Consider the following 21,627-nt stretch of genomic DNA (forward strand, 5'->3'; position numbering starts at 1 on the left):
ACCTATGGTAATTTTTCCTTGTATCTTCTCTAAAATGAAGCGAGCTTGGTTGTTAAGTTTTGTAGATTCTGCACCCAACATTCCCACAAGCCATTCCTTGCGCAAACTATAATAATGTAATCGCAAATCAAAGAACTCCTTCAAAATGTCTTGCACTGTTTCATACTTCTTTAAACATCCCATATGATCAAATAGCACCTATAAAATACATAATATACTGCTTGAGAGAGACTGCATAACTCAAGCTTTGTGTTAGAGTTTATTTCTATTGCTCATATACATGCATCATATGAAGAGCAGAATTCTGTAGACTGTGAGCTCAAACTTTACCGTGGAACTATAGAGCACATATAGCTGGATAGATTTTATTTTGAAGACGTAGATTTAACACAAGATTTATGGTAATACTTTCAAGCAGAAAAACAGGGATATAGAGAAGTATGCCTGAGTTCAGTTGAATGTCTAATTTTACCTAAATACTAAAGCACAAGCTCAGCATCACTTGATGATTCACAGCCATTTAACGTAACAGTTGAAGAGCATCTTTAATAACCTCTAAATTCAGCTGTGAAAACTGTCACTTTAAACACTCCAGAAATCCTTCAAGTTCAAGCACAAAGTAAGAAATCATTTTTACACACTGGTGGAATCAATCCTGCCTGACTTCTGACATCTCCAGTTTAGACATTTAGAGGTGAACTAGTCACCCTAGGCGCCCTCTATAGTCAGCTGAAAGAAATAAGCCCCTCCAGAGAGCAATTCATCTGTCTAAGGCATCTATTTGGGAATTGGATGAATAATGAACTAGCTCACGTATGCATCTAAATTTTTAAGATGCTTACACTAGGATAGATGAATTCCTACATAAACACAGAAAGCAGAGAATACAGGTTTGAGGTGAAAAAATTGTTGTAATCTGCTAAAACATTAATTTGAAGACAGATTTTTACAGTAGTTCATATGGTTGTTCAAAACTGTGAGAAGTACTATCAATTTATTTGGCATATTCTCTTTTCTAAAATAATCTACGAAATCGTTTGAGCAAGGCCTTTATCATCTCCCAGTCACATGGTCTTTAATTAAATTTAAACCTATTTTCACATAGCTTTTATGTGTTACCATAATGGTAACAGTATTGGTAGTTTTGCTTTGTGATGATGTTTGAAAGTAGTACCTGCCATACAAAGACTAGAATTCTGGTTTTTCCAGTCTGTGAAGACAGATTATTAGGAATATTCAGACAGAAATTGTATTACAGTTCAAGCGCCTCTCTTGTAATAAATACATGTGTGTGTACTCACATTCTTACTCCCATCTTGCTACAAACAAAATGAATCAGTATAAAGTAATTTATATTACCATTACGTCTTCAGCGGCTGAAGGATAGAATTTTCTATACCTTACAACCTAAACTGGGAGTTATGTTGGTGGAAACATCAGATATCCTATTACAGGTCCTGCATAAAGTGCAATTTTGAAAATGGAACTTGTCTCAAGTTTAAAACTCAAATCTAATTATAATACAGAAAAGTTATTTGAATGATTAACTTTACATTAATCATTTTGGGCTAGCTGCATGGGAAGTTTTCAGTCATAGGAAACTAACTACCCAGAGACTGTATAGTTTGGTTTGAAAGATCCATTAGGACTAAATTGGGATTGTTGATCCATATTGAATTAATATTTGTCATCAGTAATAAATTTTTCTACTGTTTAAATGATTTCAAATACACAGTACTGTTCAATACCCACACAGTTCCAGTGAAGTTTTAAAATTCAAATGGCATGGCTCAACGTGACCAAAAAAGCAAGACTTGCATTATCTTCAGGAAGAATGAATTCAAACAGTTGACAATTATTTCTTGGCAGCAGCAAAATATGAAGAGAGATTTGCTCAGTCATGCACAGAATTGGTCTCATGCCAAAACCACTACAAAAAACATTCGAGTTTACAACAAGCAACTGTAAGGATTCTGATAGCCAAACATAAAAAAGTTACCATAGAATTACAAGTAAGACTTGTTTGAAGCTTAAAAACTTTGTGCAGTCCAGCAGCTTCTGCCTGTGCAAGTTTTTCTTCTGTCATCTTCACAACAAATTTCACAGTTGTGTCAGTGTGGTATTCCTTATAGTCAGAAATTAATGCTGGAGTTTTTTCAGTTCCATTCAACATGGGTTCTAGAACTTGTTCTTTGTACACCTATTAAAAAAAAAATACAACCAAAAACTGAAACACTTCTTAAAATTCATAATTCCTTAAACCAACCTAACAATCAACCTAAGATTTCAACTCTGTGTGTATCGCATCTGATACCAGTGATAATTTACAGAACCAGTATAACCTGTGAAATGAAGGCTAGAACTAGAAAAAAAATAAGAGGCATCCAAGAAGGACAGGAAAGTCTACTCAAAAGAGAAAGGGAAAGAAAAATATATTAACTCAGCAGGAGAAGCAGATATTCACTGTAGTATGGACAGTAGAAGGCACAAGTAAAAAAACATCTTCTACAAAGGCACAGAAAAGAATGAAACCATGTTTCCTTCCATGTATGCAAAATGATCAGAAGTAGAAAAAAGTCATCTATGTAGGATTACGTAATTTAACATAAAGTTTTTTTTTTTTTTTTTTTAATGTAAGTATCTTTAACTGCTGCTTACCTGGGTCCATGTTCTTACAGGAAGCTCTGTAATTTCAACCGTGTTCCTGTCCACCACAAATATTTCACCACTGACTACATACTGGTTTTGACCAAGTTCCTGAATGGTTCCTTTGAAGTTTTTGTAGTTTGGGAGCTGAAATTGCAAAAAACAAACAAACAAACAAAAACAAAACAGTGGAATGGTAAGAAATCTTATAAGAAGATGCTAAAAAAATATTTATTTCCCATACATCATACAGCTATCACTTTATATTGCTCTAATCCATCAACCAGCCTCTCATGCCTGTGAAATCTTAAGTCATAGCAAAAATATTATGGAAAAAAACAGAATACACACATGCAAGTGACAGAAATGAGTATCTTATAGTCTACAGAGTAGATACATGATTAAGAAGATGCAGCTGAATCCAGTAAGGTGGCTTTTCTTTTTCTTTTTTTTTTTTTTAATTTCTGATTTTGTTGTTGTTGTTTTGTTGTTTGTTTTGTTTTTACAGGAAACTGCAAGTGCAGCTAAGGCATGACAGAAAGCAGATTAACACCCAAGTCTCACAATAGCTTTACATCAGCACTGAAAGAAGTGGAGAAGTGGTGTTACCTCCCCTAGCCATTTTCTCATCCATGTGCTGTTTGGCAAAGATAGTGGAACCCATCCAGTTTAAAAATTAACTAACAGGGTGGGGATTTTTTTATTTTTTTTTAACTGAATTGATTCCCTTATCCAGCTTACCATGCAGCCACAAACACATACCAGCATACAGAAAGGAGCTAGATGGAGGCAGAACTGCCTCTTTCAACCACAGTGAAGCTTCAATTGACTGTGAGACTACACAGAAGGCCTAGGAGTCCTAAAGGAAGGGCAATGGATTGCATTAATTTAAAAAAATCTAATTATTGTTCCTAAGAATTTGCAAAAGGAAATTCAGTAGGTCATGAAAATTTACACTTGCTCAGAGGCAATGAACTGTGATCTAAGTAGAGATGTTTCTGCTTCTATGACTTATTAAACACAAAGTACCAATATCCATTAGTTGTAAAGTAAAGGTTAAATAAGCTTGCATTTCAGCTGTTAATTACAGAGATTCTGGGTTCACACAAATATTCTTACTATCCAAAGTTTTTTTTCAAGTATACACCACCTCCAAGGGCTTCTTGTAAAGTTTTAACTGAAGGAGCAGAAGCTACTGCTGCTTTTCTTGGAACAGTAACAATATCTTCTCCTATGCTTACAAATATGTAGAAGTACAATTCAAGCACAAGACAGAGGAAATGTTGTATTTGGCTGAAGATAAGTAGTTGTACCTCAGAAAGGAAAGAGTGGCACAATTTTTTACTCTACTTCCATGCAGCATAACTACATGTAAAACTTAAAACTTCAAAGTCTTGCAGTCAACGGACCACAGGAAAAGTCCTCCAAAATAATTTGAAAAAAACAAATTGCACTTTTTTTGCTTCAAGTTGAATTTCCCCAGCCACATCCCAACAGTCAAGTAAAGCTCCTACTCAGAATTACTGGGACAATCCAAGCCAGATATTCCAATCATTCACAGAGCAATATGAACACATTTTCTATGTATAAAATCAGGTTTGTTTAGCAAGCATATAAAATACTAGTATATACTATTATTTTTACCATAGGGTGGGGATCTAAGCCATCCAGCATTCGTCTGACATTGTTTACAATCTCTCTGGTATCATAGTTTGGAAGTTTGCAAGCCCATCCGGTACCAATTCCTTCAGCTCCATTTACTAAAACCATAGGAATGATGGGAATGTACCATTCAGGCTCTACGCGCTGGTTGTCATCATAGAGGAATTTAAGCAAGTTGTCATCCACTGATGGAAAAAGCAGCCTGGCTAAAGGGCTTTAAAAAAGAAAAAGAAGAAAACGGTTTAACTGGAGTCCTGTAAGTAAAGTGCACAATGCTTTAACAGTCAGGGGGTCGAGATATGATCTGTTTGTATGTCTTCTTTTCTCTTTGCCTTTCTGAAGCTGAAAATACAACATACATACCTCCTGAGGGAAAAAAAAAAAGTTCTTCTCAATGGAATAGCATATTAACAACAGATACTAGCTTCCTTCCCAGTAATACGTGTACACAATATACTAATAATTGATAACATTTAATATCAACAGAAATACCATTCTTTGAAGCATTCAGAATTCACACAGTTCAATGTGGCAGTAAGTCACCCACCCAATAATAAAGCAACACAGTATGCAAGTATTTGCAAAAGTTCATTGAGTTTCTGAAAAAAAAGAAAAAAAAGAAAAAAAATCCTACAGTGGTGACTCCTTCTGCTCATGTAGGAAATTGTCCTGGGTGAACACAATTTCCAGCACCTCGTGTGAAAAGGAGAATGTCTAAAACTAGGCTGCTACACAAAGAACATATATAAGAGGGGAATAAATCCTGATACTTATGTATAAAGCTTACAATTAACAGGAAATTCTCACACACTGCATGTTAAATTGAATTTCAAGGTATTATAATTTCAAGGCTGTGAAAAATCAGCACTTAAATAAGGTTTTCATGATTAACTGTGTATGTGTAATTTAGCTTGATATGAAGACACTCATCAGAAAGGAAAATAATCATTCTCAACTTCCAAAAGAACATTGAGTTGAAGGACTCATCACCAGGTGGCAATACATTTTCCTTTGCAAAACTTAGTAGATTTCACACTGAACAGAGAAACTGAAAGGTGCTTCTATAAGAAGTCACAATTTAAGATTGGCAGTTGACCTAAGTGATCTACATTTTCAACCTTCCTACTTACAAATCAAAGTTTAATTCCTTAAAAGCTACAATTCCCACAGCACTCTAATGCATAAAAAATCTATGCAGAACAATCTAGGTGCAAAAACACACTTACAGATATAAGGCAGAATTTGAGCACATACATGCATCAAAATATTCCAATCATCCCCAGTTTCTCTCACACAAAAAACCCTTCTGCAATGTTGTGAAAGAATTAGTTTGATAACAAGGCTTTTCAGAAGTATGTGTTTAGCTGTACATTTGTATTTACCTTAACATGGTGAAAATATAACGAGGGCTGGCAGCATCCTTTCCACCATGAAGCCTGGTACCAAACTGACCAATAGGTTGTAGCAGATTAACATTGTTACTTCCAACAAAGTTCTGAGCCAAGTTGACAATAGTCATCATTAAAGCTTGCTGCAAGAAAATACATATTCACAGTAATAAATTAGAGAAATAAACTCTTTCCTAATCAACTAGTAACATATATCTTAAATTCCCAGGAATTGTGTGACTAACTTGACTTCAATTTCAAAAAAGTAGTCTCCCTACAAAAGCAAGATAGCAAACCTCTTACAGGAGCTACTGGCAAAAGATAGTGCTTTCTCTTTTACAGCCATGTTGTCTCCCTGTCCTTAAATTCTATTCTTACGAAAACCCTGAAAACCCCGTAAGTTTCTCCATTGTTTCTAAAGCCCTTTTCTGAAGGAATGAAAACAGCACAAATTGATTGTGCTTACTTTCTCCTGCACAAACTACTACTCATTACTTTTAAGGGGAAGAGGAAGGGACAGAGAGAGATCTTGAGGTCTCTTCCAACCTAGAAATTCTGTGATTCTGTAATTTTGCAGCTCTTGCTAATACTTCAGATAAACATAACAAAATAGGAGATACAATAATCTTTGTTCCAACACTGCATCAGGTTTTTGAAGAACAGTATCTCTTCTTCTTACCTTAAAAGACTTTATTTCTAGTTCAAGACAAAAAATTGCCCTAGTACTTAGTTTCTGTAATTGAGAATCTGAAAGAAGTGTACCATGTAATTAGTTATCTACCATTTCTCCACAACCCACAAACTACTCAGGATACCACTGTGCACAAAGACTTGGAAAGAATGGAAACATGTTGTCTTATTAAGCTAAACACTGATTAAGTTCAAATAACTTAAATACTAATTAAGTTCAAATTCTTTAAAAATAAACCTGTGATTTGTAGATTCATTCCAAAGGTTTGCAATTTCAATACAATAAACATTTCTATAGTATTTTACATAGGTTATAAATTCTCACAACTTTTCTGTTCTTCATACTCACCTCCCCATGGTGATAAGCTGACATTTCGGCAACAGAACCAGCCAGCTGAGCAACCTTTACTTCACGTTTATCATTTCTCTTAAAGCAAGTAAACAAAACTTTGCGCTGCCCTGGTTTTAAACCTATTAAGAATAATATCCAATTTTCAACATATACACAAGCACAGGTTTTTAAGAAATAATTTTGTCTTATTCTCATTTCTTGAAAGAAACTTAAAATTTAAATGGAAATAAATACATACTGTAACACTAACAAAATAACAAATGAGTATCCCAGTTCTTTCAAAATAAAAGAAATGATTATCTAACAAAACTGAAAAAGTTACCAGAAAAGTGGAAACAACCCTTTTAGCCAGTCATTACTGTGCAGCATACAATATCGTTCTAATGAATATCAAATTTATCCTAAATATACATCTGCAAATCAAGAGTTGTTTCTTTCCTTAGAACACATTTTTCTTTAGAATCAACACAAATTCAGCAGTGACAACTGTAATTGTAGCTTACACATATTTTAAAGCACTCTGATATTTCTGTTAAGTTCTCAAATACTCATTAAAATTCAACAGAAAGAGATGTTATCTATCTCCCTTTTAGATTTTTTAAAGTTTTAAGAAAGAGGCCAGACTCTTTGATCTTCTGATTTACTTTTACTGTTTAGGTACACTTAGAGTATACTTTAATTACAACATCTTTGTGGAAGGGATTGCATCATTTTTCTGTGTATTATCTAGAACTGCTAACTAAAATATGCTTATTGATCTATTCTGTGTTTTAACTCACACTACTGAACTGGACTACAGTATTGCTACACATTTCCATTAATAACATGCATCAAACATAAGAGCAAAAATTGATAAAAAGACATTACTCCAATCTCCATTTCATTTAAATACATAAAATTCAATTTTCTTTGTAATGGACCTGCATCATGTTTACATAGCAAAGATCTGTTCAGAGGAACAGACCTAGAGGATTTCCTTTACACAGGAGAATCACCAATAAGAAAGTTGTAACTGAAAACTGTGAAGAGATGGTCACAGCGTTCTTCCTCTTCATATTTTTTGAGATTTTTTGCCAACAGACTAGCTTGTTATATATCACCTGTGATACTGAAGAACAGAAATCACTGCTCAGGTACTACCTTCTGAGCAGTTCACAGACCCATGACCAGTAAGGAGAATTACAGCTAACACTGGAAGTGACTCAGATGGCAACTATGTACATAATGTGTAATGTATACATGTATATAGAGATATATAAACACACAGTTTATATTACAGTATGTATACATGTTATTTATGTGGATTTGCAGTATAGTATGTGTACATATTAAGGTTCCTTTCTCATTTTCTTATATTTCTGTACAGACTTGCTGCATGAATATTTTGGTGTTGGTCTGTAGTGTCAAGAAGGCTGGCCACCTCTGCTATAAAAAGTGTATTGGAAAGTGGAGAGAAATCTTTTTTTTTGTTTGCTTACAAAACCTCAAGAACTTTTTTTCATGTCTTAGTAAGAATATGCATATTTACAATATAGGCAGAAATTTCTGTTCATGAAGTCTGGAGACAGTTTTACAAATGAAGCACATAGTGCGTAGTGAGCTGCTTCTTTTCATGCTCATGCTATTGCAAGGGGAGAGTTGGCAAATCTGACTGACAGAACCCTAGCAAGATTACAGGAAGGTTCATTAACCACTAAAACAATGCTGGTGGTATACAACTGAAGGGAGAAAACTCTTACACCATCTACCCTCAGCTCCCAACTTGAATTGCAATTATTATAAGCACTTAAAAGACTTGTTTTCTCTGACTGTTTAACTAGAAGCAAAGCACTTGTACTGTCCCAGGGAAGAGGTCTGGTTTAGGTAAAAGGCTGCAAAGCATCAGCTTAAGCTTCCATACAGAAGAAACATTGCAACTTCTTAGCATACGAATGTTAAGCAAAAATATAGAAGTCTACTATTCCCTATCTGAATGCATTGATTTCCAAAATAAATCACAAGTTTAAAAAACAATAAAAATGAATGCTCCAAGGAATCACAATGAACTATCAGCTTACCATCAACAAGGGAAGGAATAGATCTCTCATTGTCTGAATTGGAGAAAAGGATCAACTCCTTGTTAATGAAGTCATTGTAAGTTAAATGTTTTGTTGCTGTACCATATAAAAATTGCTGGAAAAAAAACACATATACATTATTCATTCAATGCAAATCTACAGTATGTTTAGATCTCATCATAGATTCATTACCATTATTTAGGACTCACCTCAGGAAGACCATGTAGCCGACGCTGTCTCCTGTCCTCCATGAAGTTTGTTAACCATTCTTTCCGGTCATCAATCTTCTTTTTACTGAAGGCCTGAAAAAAATCAGGTTTACTACAGTATCAGCATGTACATGTTTGTGTAAATATACACGTTACTTTAGTCACAATTTGATATGTACTGCACTAGCTGATTAAGTATTCAATAATATTTATTTGGACAAAATAAACCAAGTAATTAATGCCTATGTTTAAGCAGCAGTACTGGTTCATGGCCTATTGGACATTATTGCAGAGGGTTTTTCTAACTGACACCTCTCCCATCTGATCATCTCTGATTATCATGAAATCAGTATGCAGTTAGACGAATGTTATAATTCTTATTCCTCTCTTCACAACAGAGTAGTCCTTTGTTTAAAGCTGTTGTGATCTTTCCACAAATAATTCTAAGGTTGGGTTCATCATTTAATTTGTCATCAAGAAAATTAACCACAGGTATTATAAAAGATACTCCACTCCTCTTGTCCTCTCCATGCCCTGTTTGCACTATCAACCATATGTCAATAATGTGTAGCTATTCCTGAGTGATTGGCTCTGGTCCTCAAAGAAAATTGACAGCCTGAAAAAAATGACATTTTATGAAAAGACTAAATGAGAATTTAGGCCAGCTGACTGAGGGCCTTAGTCTTTATGAATACAAGACGTCACTTTAAAGCAACAACTTATCACTACAAAATGACACAGGAATGTTCTGTCTGTCCTGTTACTGAAACAGAGTTCCCCTCCAGTGCGTTTCTTCTCCAGAAGAAATAACAGAGGAATGCATAAAAAATGTGGTTTAAGCAAAATTTCGACTAATTTGGGACAATTCTGTGAGTTGTTGAGGTACTACCTTTTTCATTACAGAGTAAAATAACATGGATTCCATCATGTTCTGATTTCACCACTCTCCTGCATAAGAGAACAGTAATCACTGTCTTTTTTTAAGGACTCTGACTGGAGCACTCCAGAAGATCTCAATTAATAGCTTCATTTCCTTGGAGATCATGATATTTCACATTAAGTAGCAAACCTAATCAACTTACTGAGAAAGGGACTAAGTGATATCATCCTGTTTAGTATCAGATTGACTACCTTTGTCAATAAAGCTCAACAATTTACAATGTCAGACATCTGTAGGCTTAAGATTAGGCTCTTGTAAAAACAAAGCTTAATTCTCACAGTCTTATTCTAGTTCTTTTCCATGTATTTATATTTTTCCTACAGAGACACTGCAGTGACAAGTGAACAAGAGCTGGATCAGCATAAAAATTAGAATAAAAATTTTCAATAAAAATTACTCTTGAATATTTATGCTCAAATAGAATGTTTTTGTGTTTCCTTTCCTTTCTTCACTTAGAACTGCTATTCTAAGACTGCTAGACTTCCTAGCAAAAAGTTCTTCATAATACTGAGAATTTACTATGTGAAATAATTGTTTTTCTTGATTAGAGCTATCTTGAGACCTGGTAGGCCCTACAATCTTTGACCCACTATGCCCAGTGGTGACTTGGGGCTGGAATTGTAACTGTCAGCAGAGACGATGTGAACAGGAATACAGGTGCAACTTCTGTTAACAGCTTTCTTGTGTAACAAATGACTAATTTCATCTAGAACTGACAGGATATAACTTTAGACAATAATGAGTATCAGCCTTAACAGGTAATATGGCCTTAGACATCACTGAAATAAATACAGAACATCCTGCATGTCAACTATTCACTATTAACAGGCCATCTTTATACAAACCTAGAATATCTTGTACAGTTATATGTACACTATTAGAAACAGACAGAAGACACGGTGAAGGGAATGAGCAACAGAATGGAAAGCAGAAGACTAGATCCTCCACAATAGTGTCTCAGTACTTGGTAATGGTACTGATGAAGCAGTCAGTGAAGAATGATCACAGCATAAACAGAAAGATACTAAGAAGAATTCTTAGTAGGAACAGAATCTGCCTTTAGGGCTAAACGTGACATCAAGAGTGACATCAATCTGTTTGGCTGTAATTGCAACTGAACTCTTTTACCTTCCCTTGAACCAAAAGACCTTCTGTCTGTAACTCTTAGAGGAGAGCTTACAAATTCTCCTTGAACAATAATTGTGGTGTATTTGCAGAAATAGAACACAGATTTTTGATCAAGTTGTTCAGGGTTTCTTCTTCTCTTAATGGATATGCAAACTTACAGGCTCCTTTACTATCTAGATGAACACACTTTTCTAGGATGGGCAACCACATGCATGGATCGCGTTTCAGTGCATCTTTGGCAGAATGAAAATGAGAAGTATAAATAACTTCTGACACATTGTGTGTGTTTTTTTTTTTTTCCTTCAAGAGAACAGGTACATACTGCTTACTAGCTTTTTCTGTTAGTAAAAACGCACCATTTTACTGGATCCACAATATAAAGAAAAAGTTATTACATAAGGAGAGAGCTCATATCTGAATATGTGCATTTTCCCACTCTTCTCTCTAATAACACCTAAAACTGAAATAGTAAATTAACTTATATAAAAGGTGAAACACATCTTGAGGAAACAGTTCATTCTACACACTCCATTCTTTCTCCTTTCTCAAGTTTGTGAAACACAAATAATTTCTTGGTGTACTGACTGCATATGTCTGATGTGTTCAAAACACCTGAACACAACTACCTACAAGATTTCAAATTCAAATGTGCAGGACATGTCTGAATACACACGTGCCATACTGACATATCTTCAAAGAATAAATTATTATTATCTGATGCAATTTGCTCATAAACAAAAATCAGGGACCCAAGTAGGTGCAAAACACCATCAATTTGAGCTCTATTGCCTTACTCAAAATACTCTTTTGTGTGTTCTCTCTTTAAAAGCAACTTTGAATGTAGTGTTCCTTGATATCTACACCACATAAAATTGATCAGAGCTACTAAGCAGAAGGTAGAATTAATTTTGTAGCACAGATAAGGGTCTTACTCCAAAATTTGAAACATTTTTCAAAAGCTTTTTTCTCCCCTGAAAGTATTTTTTATTCAGTCATGCCAAAAAAAAATCTCACCTGCTAGGACTTCCTCATGTTCAGTGAACAACGGAAACTAAGAAATATCATAGAGAATCCCTTTTATAAGTTCTTACCAGTGTAATGGCAGCATCATCTTCAGGACCAGCATATCGAAATAAGATCCGATGTCTTTCCATGTCAGCAAAATATTCCTTTGCTTCTTTAGCAGTGCTGGTACCCAAACCTGTATAACAAAACAAAACAGTTACTCCATACTTGGAATTTATGTTTTAACATCTTACCCTTTGTACATAAGTTTTAACGTTTTACCCCTTAAATAAAATCATTGCAGAAGATAAGATAGTATAATGAAATCAGCTATAAATAAAACTTTGTAACATCCATTTATTATTTATTTTTATATTCACAAGGTTAACTTCTTTATTTTAAACAAACCTTTGTAGTACTTTATCTTCCATGCTTTATGATTTTCCATGTGTTTCTTCCACTCATCAAATTCTGGAATACTATAGAATGAAAGTTCTTGCTTATTTTTGCTTGCCTTTAAAACAAAACAAAACAAAAATAATTAACTTTTCTGTTGCACTGTAAATAATAAATAAAATTGCATTAACAGGACCCATACCTTTACAATGGGAGTGATGAACTCCTCCAGAAAACCGTGTTTCAACAGTGATGGCCAATTGTGATGAATAAAATTGATCAACAAGCCTTTTATGTGAGATCCATCCTGATCCTAAATCAGAACATGAACATAAGGTAATCTTGTAAAATGTCAGATCACACTAAGACACCAAAAAACCCACCCGCATCCCAACACCAAAACTAGAGTGGCAATGTATGAAAAAGTCTAGTTGCAAGGATAAACAGAATGCACTGGCCTCGATACATTAAAACCATATCTGGTGACACAAAAGGGAACAGTTAGGTTTTAATTTGGATTCTGAACTGAACCTGGGTATCAAATAACCACTTGTAAACACCCCTATCCCAGAGCTAACATTGAGCTCTTCCAAACCATGTGCACAGGTGCAGGTCACAGGTTTATTTGCCTATGGCATGTTTTGTCTGGGAGAGCTGTCCATCTCTCAGATAACATGGAGCTGAATCTCTGTGGAAGAAAGCCAAACCTGGCCCATTGGTTCTCATTGGTGCTAAAATGCTTGATAATTTGACCTTTCCAGGAGAAACAAACAAACCTTCACAATTATCTAAAGCACAGGCTACCTCGCCTTCTACAAATCGGAACAATAAACACACACTTCATGAGAATACACAGAAATAATTGCCTTCATTCTAGTTTCTGCCAGACTAGCATCACTACTTCATCTACTGTTCACTTCTGTACTTTCAACAAATTTTTGAGCAATCAAAAACATTCTTGTTTATACTTTTTTTTTTTATTATTATTACTTTGGCTTCTCTGTTACAGTGCAGCAAAGTTCTGTTGTTCATTTGGAGTAACCAAAATAACTTATAGACAAATTATTCCCATAAAGAAATCTCATACCTTAGGGATTTCCTCTGAATACATCTATATTATCATAACATAGAGGCAGATTATAATGCACAAAAATGGAATCTACTGTAAGACTGCAGCAAAACACATTTCAAGAAACCCTGTATATATATAAAGTTGTGAATTTCAGACTAACCTGATCTGTCATGATCATAATTTTTCCATATCTCAAACTTTTTAGAGATTCTGGATCTTCATAGCTTTTCTTGTATTGTAGTCCAACTATTTTGATGATGTTGTTGATTTCTGCATTTTCCATGATCTGTATTAAAAAGTTACCTTAGCAGTTAGTATAAAAACCAGAAATTCAGAAATATCCCAATCTTTTTTTTTAAGGTTTATAGCTACTTTTTCAATGCACCCCTACCTCAAACTTCATAACTCCTTCATCCCTGAGCCCCTTGTAGCCCTCACACCTGAAAAAAATTCTTCTGTACATATAAATCCTCAAGACTGTATCACTGCTTCTCCACAACCACAGTACTCCAAAGAAAGATGAATATAAAAGTCATCTCACAAAGCTGCCTTCTCTTTCATCACTTCTACAGGCATCTGCAAGACTGCAATACCCTTATTGCAGTACTCTTACTGCAATACTCTTACTAAAGACAAAGTATGGAGGGCAACAGAAGTAATGCAATTAGTAATAGTGATACCACTTCATGTTGGGAGTCAATGAAATTACATGACAATTGAGAGAATGTAAGGTTTTAATTTGTAAAGCGTTCGTGTAAAGTGTTAGTAGAAGTCAAAGGAGAATCTCCTTACATTTGTGAAAAAATGATATTTATCACCTCAGTTCTTCACTTAGTATTTCTAGTTTAGGATTTTACTACAGGTTATAAAGTAGCTGGTCCTTTATGAAACCCTAGCCACTACACTTTCATGAAAAAATAAAAATGAAAATACTGTGATATAACCCTAGAAATCAAAAATAAGGAGACATCTACCTGTTGGCTAAAAGGAATTGAGAAGACTACTTACCTGTTTGTGAGAAGCTTCTCGAACGTTAAGAATTTTGCCCCTGAGTGGGAATACTCCGTATCTGTCTCGACCAATAACACCTAAGCCAGAGACAGCTAAAGATTTGGCGGAGTCTCCTTCTGTTAAGATTAGCGTGCAGTCCAAGGAATGTTTGCCACCTGTAGTTCAGGAAGAAGTAGGAGCAAGGCAAAAAACAAACAGAAAGCTTAACTTTTAAACTCAAACAACAGGAATACGATAGAATCAGTCATGAATGCTCTTCCTAAACGCTATGTCAGATAATTTAAATAGGCTGGATTTCTACTTTTAGGGATGACCCTCCATACTACTAAAACTACACAACAGGAAGGAGTATTCTTGCCCTCAGCAACACGTTACAGATCACTATGTGGCAAAGAGCAAAATGAAATGCAATGGCATGTCTTACGTAGTGGTACTGACAAATCTGCACATAGACACAAAAAAAAACACAGCAACAAAGAACACCCCAAAACAAATTGCTTCTGCACTTTTACCATTTCACAGGCTATCTGGAAATTACACACATACATTATGTGTATCTGAGTTATATGAGTGTGCTCAAAACTGGTATGACATGTATATTTTGTTTACTGCAACTGGAATATATTTTAATTGATAAGCAGTTTCAAAAATGGAACCCACTCTCTTTGAAGGGTACAAATGCTCATTAAGCAGTTTTGCTATCTTATCAGTGTCAAATGGTAGGAAAGACTGCAAAGACTTTGAAGCTGGTTGGCTTTTATCTATTGTTAATAACAAAGTTTTGAAGATAATGACATTTAAAATAGGTACTTTGATTTGCCTCTACCTGGTATGTAGAAAACAATTTGCCTTTTCCTATTACATTCAGAACTTACATTCAGACATATACCTTAAGTGAATCTGAATCACATATATATTCACACTGTTAAAAGGTATAGCTACAGTGCAATCAAGAAGGCGCAATCCAAATACCAAGAAAAATAAGTGTGTCGCATTAGAATATGTATTAGCCTCTTTCCCAAATGAACTGCAGAAAACAAATCTGAATGCCATCCAGGTGCACCATCTTCTGGAATTGTGTAATCATTAGTGATTAATTTCAGGGAAGCACAATGTGCCTTTCTGGTATTTTTCTGGACACAGCTCTAAAAACTAAAAGAATTCAAGAGAAACTTCAAGCTTTCAGTCAGGTGGAGCCACCAACTAAAATTCATTAAGACAAGTTCTCAAGAGCAGAGCAACCAGCACATTCTCAGCGAAATTTAAGGAGTCAGTCTTCTGTACCATGCTCTGTCTTCCCTTCTCAATGAGAGCAGCTTTTAATTCCTTTTAAGTCCTCATTATAGTATTAGCTTAGTTCTTTTGCACAAGAACAAAAACTTCCTATGGATTTTCAAGAGCAAACAGGTGACCCATATGGTACCTTCAGTCTTTAAAAAGAAAGGACTGAAAAACTTTTTACTAAATGTATCACTTACAATCCTTCAACCTAAAACATTTCTGCCTGTATACACAGCACTTCAAAAAGTCAGGCTGAGTGTGAATACAACAACACACCTTATTTACAAACTGAATGTCTCTCTGCTTTCCCATGTGTCCACACCTGAATGTGAAATGCCTCCAACGTGAAATATCTGGTATGTTGCAGATCTTCAGTAAACTAATACATGAGTAAGCCTTTGTGGGAGATAAATAGTTCCTACTCCCCATGTAAGAACTTCTAGGCAGTAGAGAAACATCTGAGTAACAGGTATCCAAGTTTTTGGGTGTTTTCTGTTTGTTTGTTTTTGAGTTTTCTTTCAGTGTTTTATCAGTTATCCAGTTCTTCAGATGTCATATTTTGCCTCAAAAGGGTTAATTATGTTTCCTCTTAATGACAGTTTTGGTTGTGGAATTGGTATTCCTTTGACAGATGCATGTTTCTGTAAGTCTAGTAAGCAAACTGTACTAAATGCCAACAGAACAAAATGTTAACCTTTTCCTACAATCAAGTAAAAAGGAACCATTTTTTTCCTTCAAATTCCTTCAGCTATAGCTATACCATTTTTTAAGCAAGAGAATATAAACAGTCATTAGCAGTCTTACATGTTATTACTCACTTAAAAGATATTAAAAGTAAGTGTTCTTACCAGCATCATTAGCATCATCCAGTTTTGGGATGCCCTTGATTTTACTGTGTTTCACTGATGAACATTTTTTGTTCAGCTGAGTCTGTGCCTTGAATTTGACCCAATTCAAAATGCTCTCTATGATACCACAGTTAGAGGCCTGTAAGCAACAGATCAGAAGTGTGGATGAGAAAAGTAAAACTTCACATGGCAGATTCTTATCTCTCAATTTTAAGCTACTGGTCCTTTACATTTAAAAAAAAAATGCAGCCTGTAAAAGGCCAAAGAATTAACTCATACCTGTGTAGCACATTATGCGCACAAAACTAAAGTACAACACTCTCACAGATTCTTTTGTCTACCTTGTATAACTGGTGGTAAGGAAAGAGAAAAAACGGACCAAGATTCAATATGAGGATGTATTATATTGTGTGGCTGATGTGCTGAGACGTTTTAGGTACTAAGCTCCTGCTTCCCGCACTTTGACAACAAAATTAACCTTATAGGATATAATATGGACATCTAAGGTTTCTTTGGAAATTCTGAAAATAATTGGAAGACCCAAAAGGATTTAAAAATAAGGCTCTATGTATCAACTATTATTACAACCACTTCAGAAACTGGTACATTTCAAGAAATACATCTGCAGCAAAGATAGTATATAGCATATCTTCTAAACAAAAACTGCTTTAGATTTGAATTCACATTAAAAAAAAAAAAAAAAAAAAGGAGCAACATTCAAACTTCCAGGAAATCAGAAATACTGTAAACCAGACACACTGATAGAACTACAGTGTATATAACAAAATCTGGAGAATAAATATGAGATCATTATTTTTCTTGTAAGGTCTGTAAGAATCCCATTAGTAACACAAAACTAAAGGAATAAAATATGATACAAGGAGTTAAGTTTTGATGCCAGGAGTACTAGCAATAACACCATTCTCCTTACTACTACAGTCAATTTCATTTTACTAAAATAAATGCCAGAATCCGCAAAAAAATAGCTCTTCTGTTGAAACTCACTTTTAAATCTGGGGCAATAATCAAAATACAGTCATTGCCTCCATTCTTACAGCCAGATAATTAACAAAAGTTCCTCCATCCCATTTTCATTGTATGCTAATATCACTAGGGTACCATAATGCACCAATTAATCTTCAGCTACCTAACATGCATATACATAATCCAGTCTGTCAATTCCTGTTTCACTGAAAACAAGAAATAAGCTTTACTTACTGCTTTAAAAAATTTCTCAGATAGCTGGCACTTGGACCCAAAACTTTTAGGCTGCAGTGTCATGTTTTCCTTTGTCTGGGAATCAAAAGATGGGTTTTCAATCAAGCAGTTAACAAAAACCCATATATGATTCTTCACCTGTTGAAAACATAGAAAACAATTTACTTAACAAAATTACCATCTTCTTCTTTAATAATATATATTTTTATATATGGCATTTTTGTACAATGTCACTTGCCTGAAATGGTTTCACTGAAACTCCAGCTTTATTCTTCTTTTTCACCACTTCTATCAGTTTGCCCACAACCTGATCCACCACATAATCGACATGCCTACCACCCTTGATGAAGAAAGAAAGAAAAAAAAAACACAACACTTTGAATTTTTCTAATAGCTTTTAATCTTATAAACAAGGTTCAAATAAGGTTAGTTCCTGTAGTCATACTGCAGTCAAAGTTGGAAGTCAATGCACATTAAGTTATAAGATAACAAAGAAAATTTGGTTTTACAGTTACTCTTTTGTCATTCAGTCTTCATTCCCACCACAGGGCAGTAACTTGTAGCTATGTAACCATGTTGCCACCTGTCTTGCAACAATTGAGCAGCCACCGGGACTTCCTTACAGCTACTGCCCAAATGCAGAAGGGGGAAAAAAATGGCTTATAAGCAATGCCTGGCATCATCTCAGTGGAAAATGAAAGAAAGATGGGCAGAAAGACAGCGTAGGATTTTTTCCTCCACTGCACCACAACAGCTGAAAATAAAATGTTCACAGTGCCTGTCACAATTCCTGCCTTTATCCTTTGAAACGGGGGGGACTCTCTGGTTATCCTTGCTTAAAGCCTTTCCAGATATATTTCCAACTATTTCAACTAACACCATTATTGAGGAAAAGAAAAAGGAAAAGGGAGAGGGAGAGGGAGAGGAACTTTTGGCTTAGGCAATGTATTCACCTCCTAGCTGTGAACCCTAGCAAAACAGACCCTGAGGAAGAAATATTCACTTATATACTTAAACTTTGGAAGTGGTAAGTCAGAAAAGTTACCTTTTTGAAGTTAGATATAAATATGGAATAAAAGGCTACTGGATACGTACCTTCAAATACTAGTTGTTTCTCCTACTCTGGGATGTTTCATTTGCTATTATTATTAATCATGACTATATCCACGGGCTCTAATCCCACTTCATACAAAACAATTACTTTTTCTTAACCTATGATGTGAATCTTTCTAAGATGCATTTGCCACACTTTGTAGGATTTGCACTGTGCATTTATTAATGTCAGTTGATGTTAACTCAATGATGATATTGTTCCATTTTCTTTGTAATAAGAAAATAATTTCTAGGTCCTATGAAATATAGATTAGCTTTGTTCGTTTAGGTAATGGACAGCTTTTCTGTGATTGTTTCTTTAGTTGATAGAAGTCTGTACAGTTTCAGTCTTTACTTGTGATTCTGATTCAGATTGCTTCTGAATTTTACAATATACCCCATAATTGTTAGTTTTCTTTTACACATGTAAATCCACAGCTATTGTTAGGATGTAATAGATCTCCAATAGGTCTCTTTTTCCAGAAAGCTCACAATTTCATGTGAGCTTTTTCATGCCTTTATTTTCCAAATGATTTCATCTCAAAAAGGTTTGTCTTCTAACAGTACGTTTGGGGTTCTTCTTGTATCTGGCTTAAAGTTTAAGTCCAAGAGGATTGTAGCTAGAGAATTTGATAGAAGGCCTGGGGCACCATCTGGAAGTGCCTGAACTGGAAGTGTGGAACAAAATTTTGTTTGTTCGAACATTTCTTTCTTTCCTATTTAGACTGAATTTTATCAATAGTAGAAACACTAAATAAACATGGAAACTAGTATGTATTTTCATCACCCTGCCCCATTGTGAAGCGAGTTATATCTGACTTCAAAAAGTCTGTTACTTTCTGACACTGTTAATGATGAAAGAGGCAGGTCGTAATCAACCCAATAAATTTGTGCCAGCTACAACATTATAGCATAAACCAATTCAACACCAATGCAACAAAAACCTAATCCAGCTACTGTATATGTACACAGAGTACAGAGAAGAAAGGGAAACAATTTGACCCCTTTTGATGGCAGTAAACTGTTAGCTTAGGTTTGCTGCTGATGGGACTACAAACAGTTGTAAAAAAAAACAACAATAATAGTTCTCAGAAGTGGAACACAGTTATTAGAAAAAACACCTAACATAGGCTGTTGAGGATGTATTATGTTGTCTTGTCAATTTAGCTTCTCCCAGGTGCAATATATTGTGGATTTCCTCCCATTATTTTTAACCCAAGATAAATATTTGAAGCCAGTGTCTGGAGAGCAAATAAAAAAAATCTTATGAGTACTTACTTTCTTTCACCTCCTACTACAAAGAGGAGGTCTGTGTCTCTCTTATACAGAGATCAGAGTTCTTGGTCAAGCTTTAAAACCTTGACAAAAATGAGTATTTTACTAGGACAAGACATATTCTGCTGAAATATTCTGATTAAGAATTCCTTCCAAGCACACTTCAGAACTGATTTACAAGGTGATCTAACTGAACCAAATAGACTGACTGATGCCAGTACAGAAAAACTGAGGTAATGAATGACCTGAAATTTGTAATAGAGGCACAGAGGAATCTTGTGCAACTGTTTAGTAAGATACTAGCAGGAGACCTCAAGCTGATGAACAGAAACAGCTGTAAGGGAGTGCTTCAAAATGGTAAACATTTGACTAGAGTCTCAAGAGAGAGAACTAATTTCAGCATGAGGCACTTTCTCTCAGAGAAGTTTGACTTTGAGGACAGGACCTCAAATTTTTTTAAGCAAACAAAAGTAAGCATGTTCATATGATTTTCTTGAATGAAAAATGTTCAGGTTAAAACAAACATTGAAAGTCATTGGAAAGGTAGAAAAACCTTTCACTGAAATAAGCAATAAAATGGGGAATGGAGAAGTGTGGTTTCATTGCTGCCTAGATTAGCTTCCCTTGGCTTTTCTTTGTATTCTGCAGCATTACCAAGTCTATTGTTTCACATTTCTCATCAATTGTACAGAATATGGGGTACAAAATAACAGCCGCATCTACTGATTCACCAAGAATCACAAATCAAACTCCTGCAGCAATTTTAACTTTTGCTCAATGAAGTTAAGGGGTGGCTAGCATTACTGGAGTTTTACTTCCAACTTCTGTAACAAAAAGAAGATGCTGACAGAGAACTAAATAGAAAAAATAAATCCCCAGATTTTAAATAGTTTTGAAAAAAAAAAAGGGTATTTGTGGGAAAGGAATTTGCAGGTGGCTTCGCACTGTCCCTGAATTAGAGATAACGAGGACACAAATGGTAGTAACAAAAACTTGAGCAAGGTTGAGATAAAGTAAATTGTCTACAGTGTTCAGGATGAGCTTTGGGCAGTGGCCAGTTGCTGGCTGGCTCCAGGTGCGTGCCTGAGGGTCTCTACCCAACTGTATGATAGATTCAGGTGCATGGACAGTGCATGGATAATGCATGCATAATGCATGCATAACACATGCATTAAAATCTATTCTCTTATAGCAAAGAATGGAGTGATACAGACATATCCTACACAGTTAAAACATGTCTAACTATTTTACTCAGAAAGATCACCTTTGCTTAACACTGATTTGTGTCTTATAAAAAAACAACAGAGTAAATAATGGTTCCTGTTGAGACTAACCTGCATTGTGGCAGGAAAAAAAA

At 35.1% G+C, this 21,627-nt stretch overlaps 1 protein-coding gene across 1 annotated transcript in view; it reads right to left on the minus strand.

Annotated features, from left to right (window-relative positions):
• TOP2B (DNA topoisomerase II beta) overlaps positions 1-21,627 on the minus strand; it is a gene marked incomplete at its 5' end in the record, with an annotated part of 62,360 nt that overhangs the window by 10,417 nt on the left and 30,316 nt on the right. Inside the window, 16 exons of the mRNA XM_084306719.1 lie at positions 3-198; positions 2,000-2,200; positions 2,659-2,793; positions 4,291-4,522; positions 5,691-5,839; positions 6,736-6,857; positions 8,796-8,910; positions 9,005-9,097; positions 12,164-12,273; positions 12,486-12,591; positions 12,676-12,786; positions 13,706-13,831; positions 14,554-14,711; positions 16,686-16,824; positions 17,904-18,041; positions 18,142-18,243. Of these exons, the coding sequence (XP_084162845.1) occupies positions 3-198; positions 2,000-2,200; positions 2,659-2,793; positions 4,291-4,522; positions 5,691-5,839; positions 6,736-6,857; positions 8,796-8,910; positions 9,005-9,097; positions 12,164-12,273; positions 12,486-12,591; positions 12,676-12,786; positions 13,706-13,831; positions 14,554-14,711; positions 16,686-16,824; positions 17,904-18,041; positions 18,142-18,243 (2,233 nt within the window). The remainder of the gene's footprint in view (positions 1-2; positions 199-1,999; positions 2,201-2,658; positions 2,794-4,290; positions 4,523-5,690; positions 5,840-6,735; positions 6,858-8,795; positions 8,911-9,004; positions 9,098-12,163; positions 12,274-12,485; positions 12,592-12,675; positions 12,787-13,705; positions 13,832-14,553; positions 14,712-16,685; positions 16,825-17,903; positions 18,042-18,141; positions 18,244-21,627) is intronic.

This window comes from Netta rufina (genome assembly GCF_964035555.1).
Source record: "Netta rufina genome assembly, chromosome: 2".
Classification (NCBI taxonomy): Eukaryota; Metazoa; Chordata; class Aves; order Anseriformes; family Anatidae; genus Netta; species Netta rufina.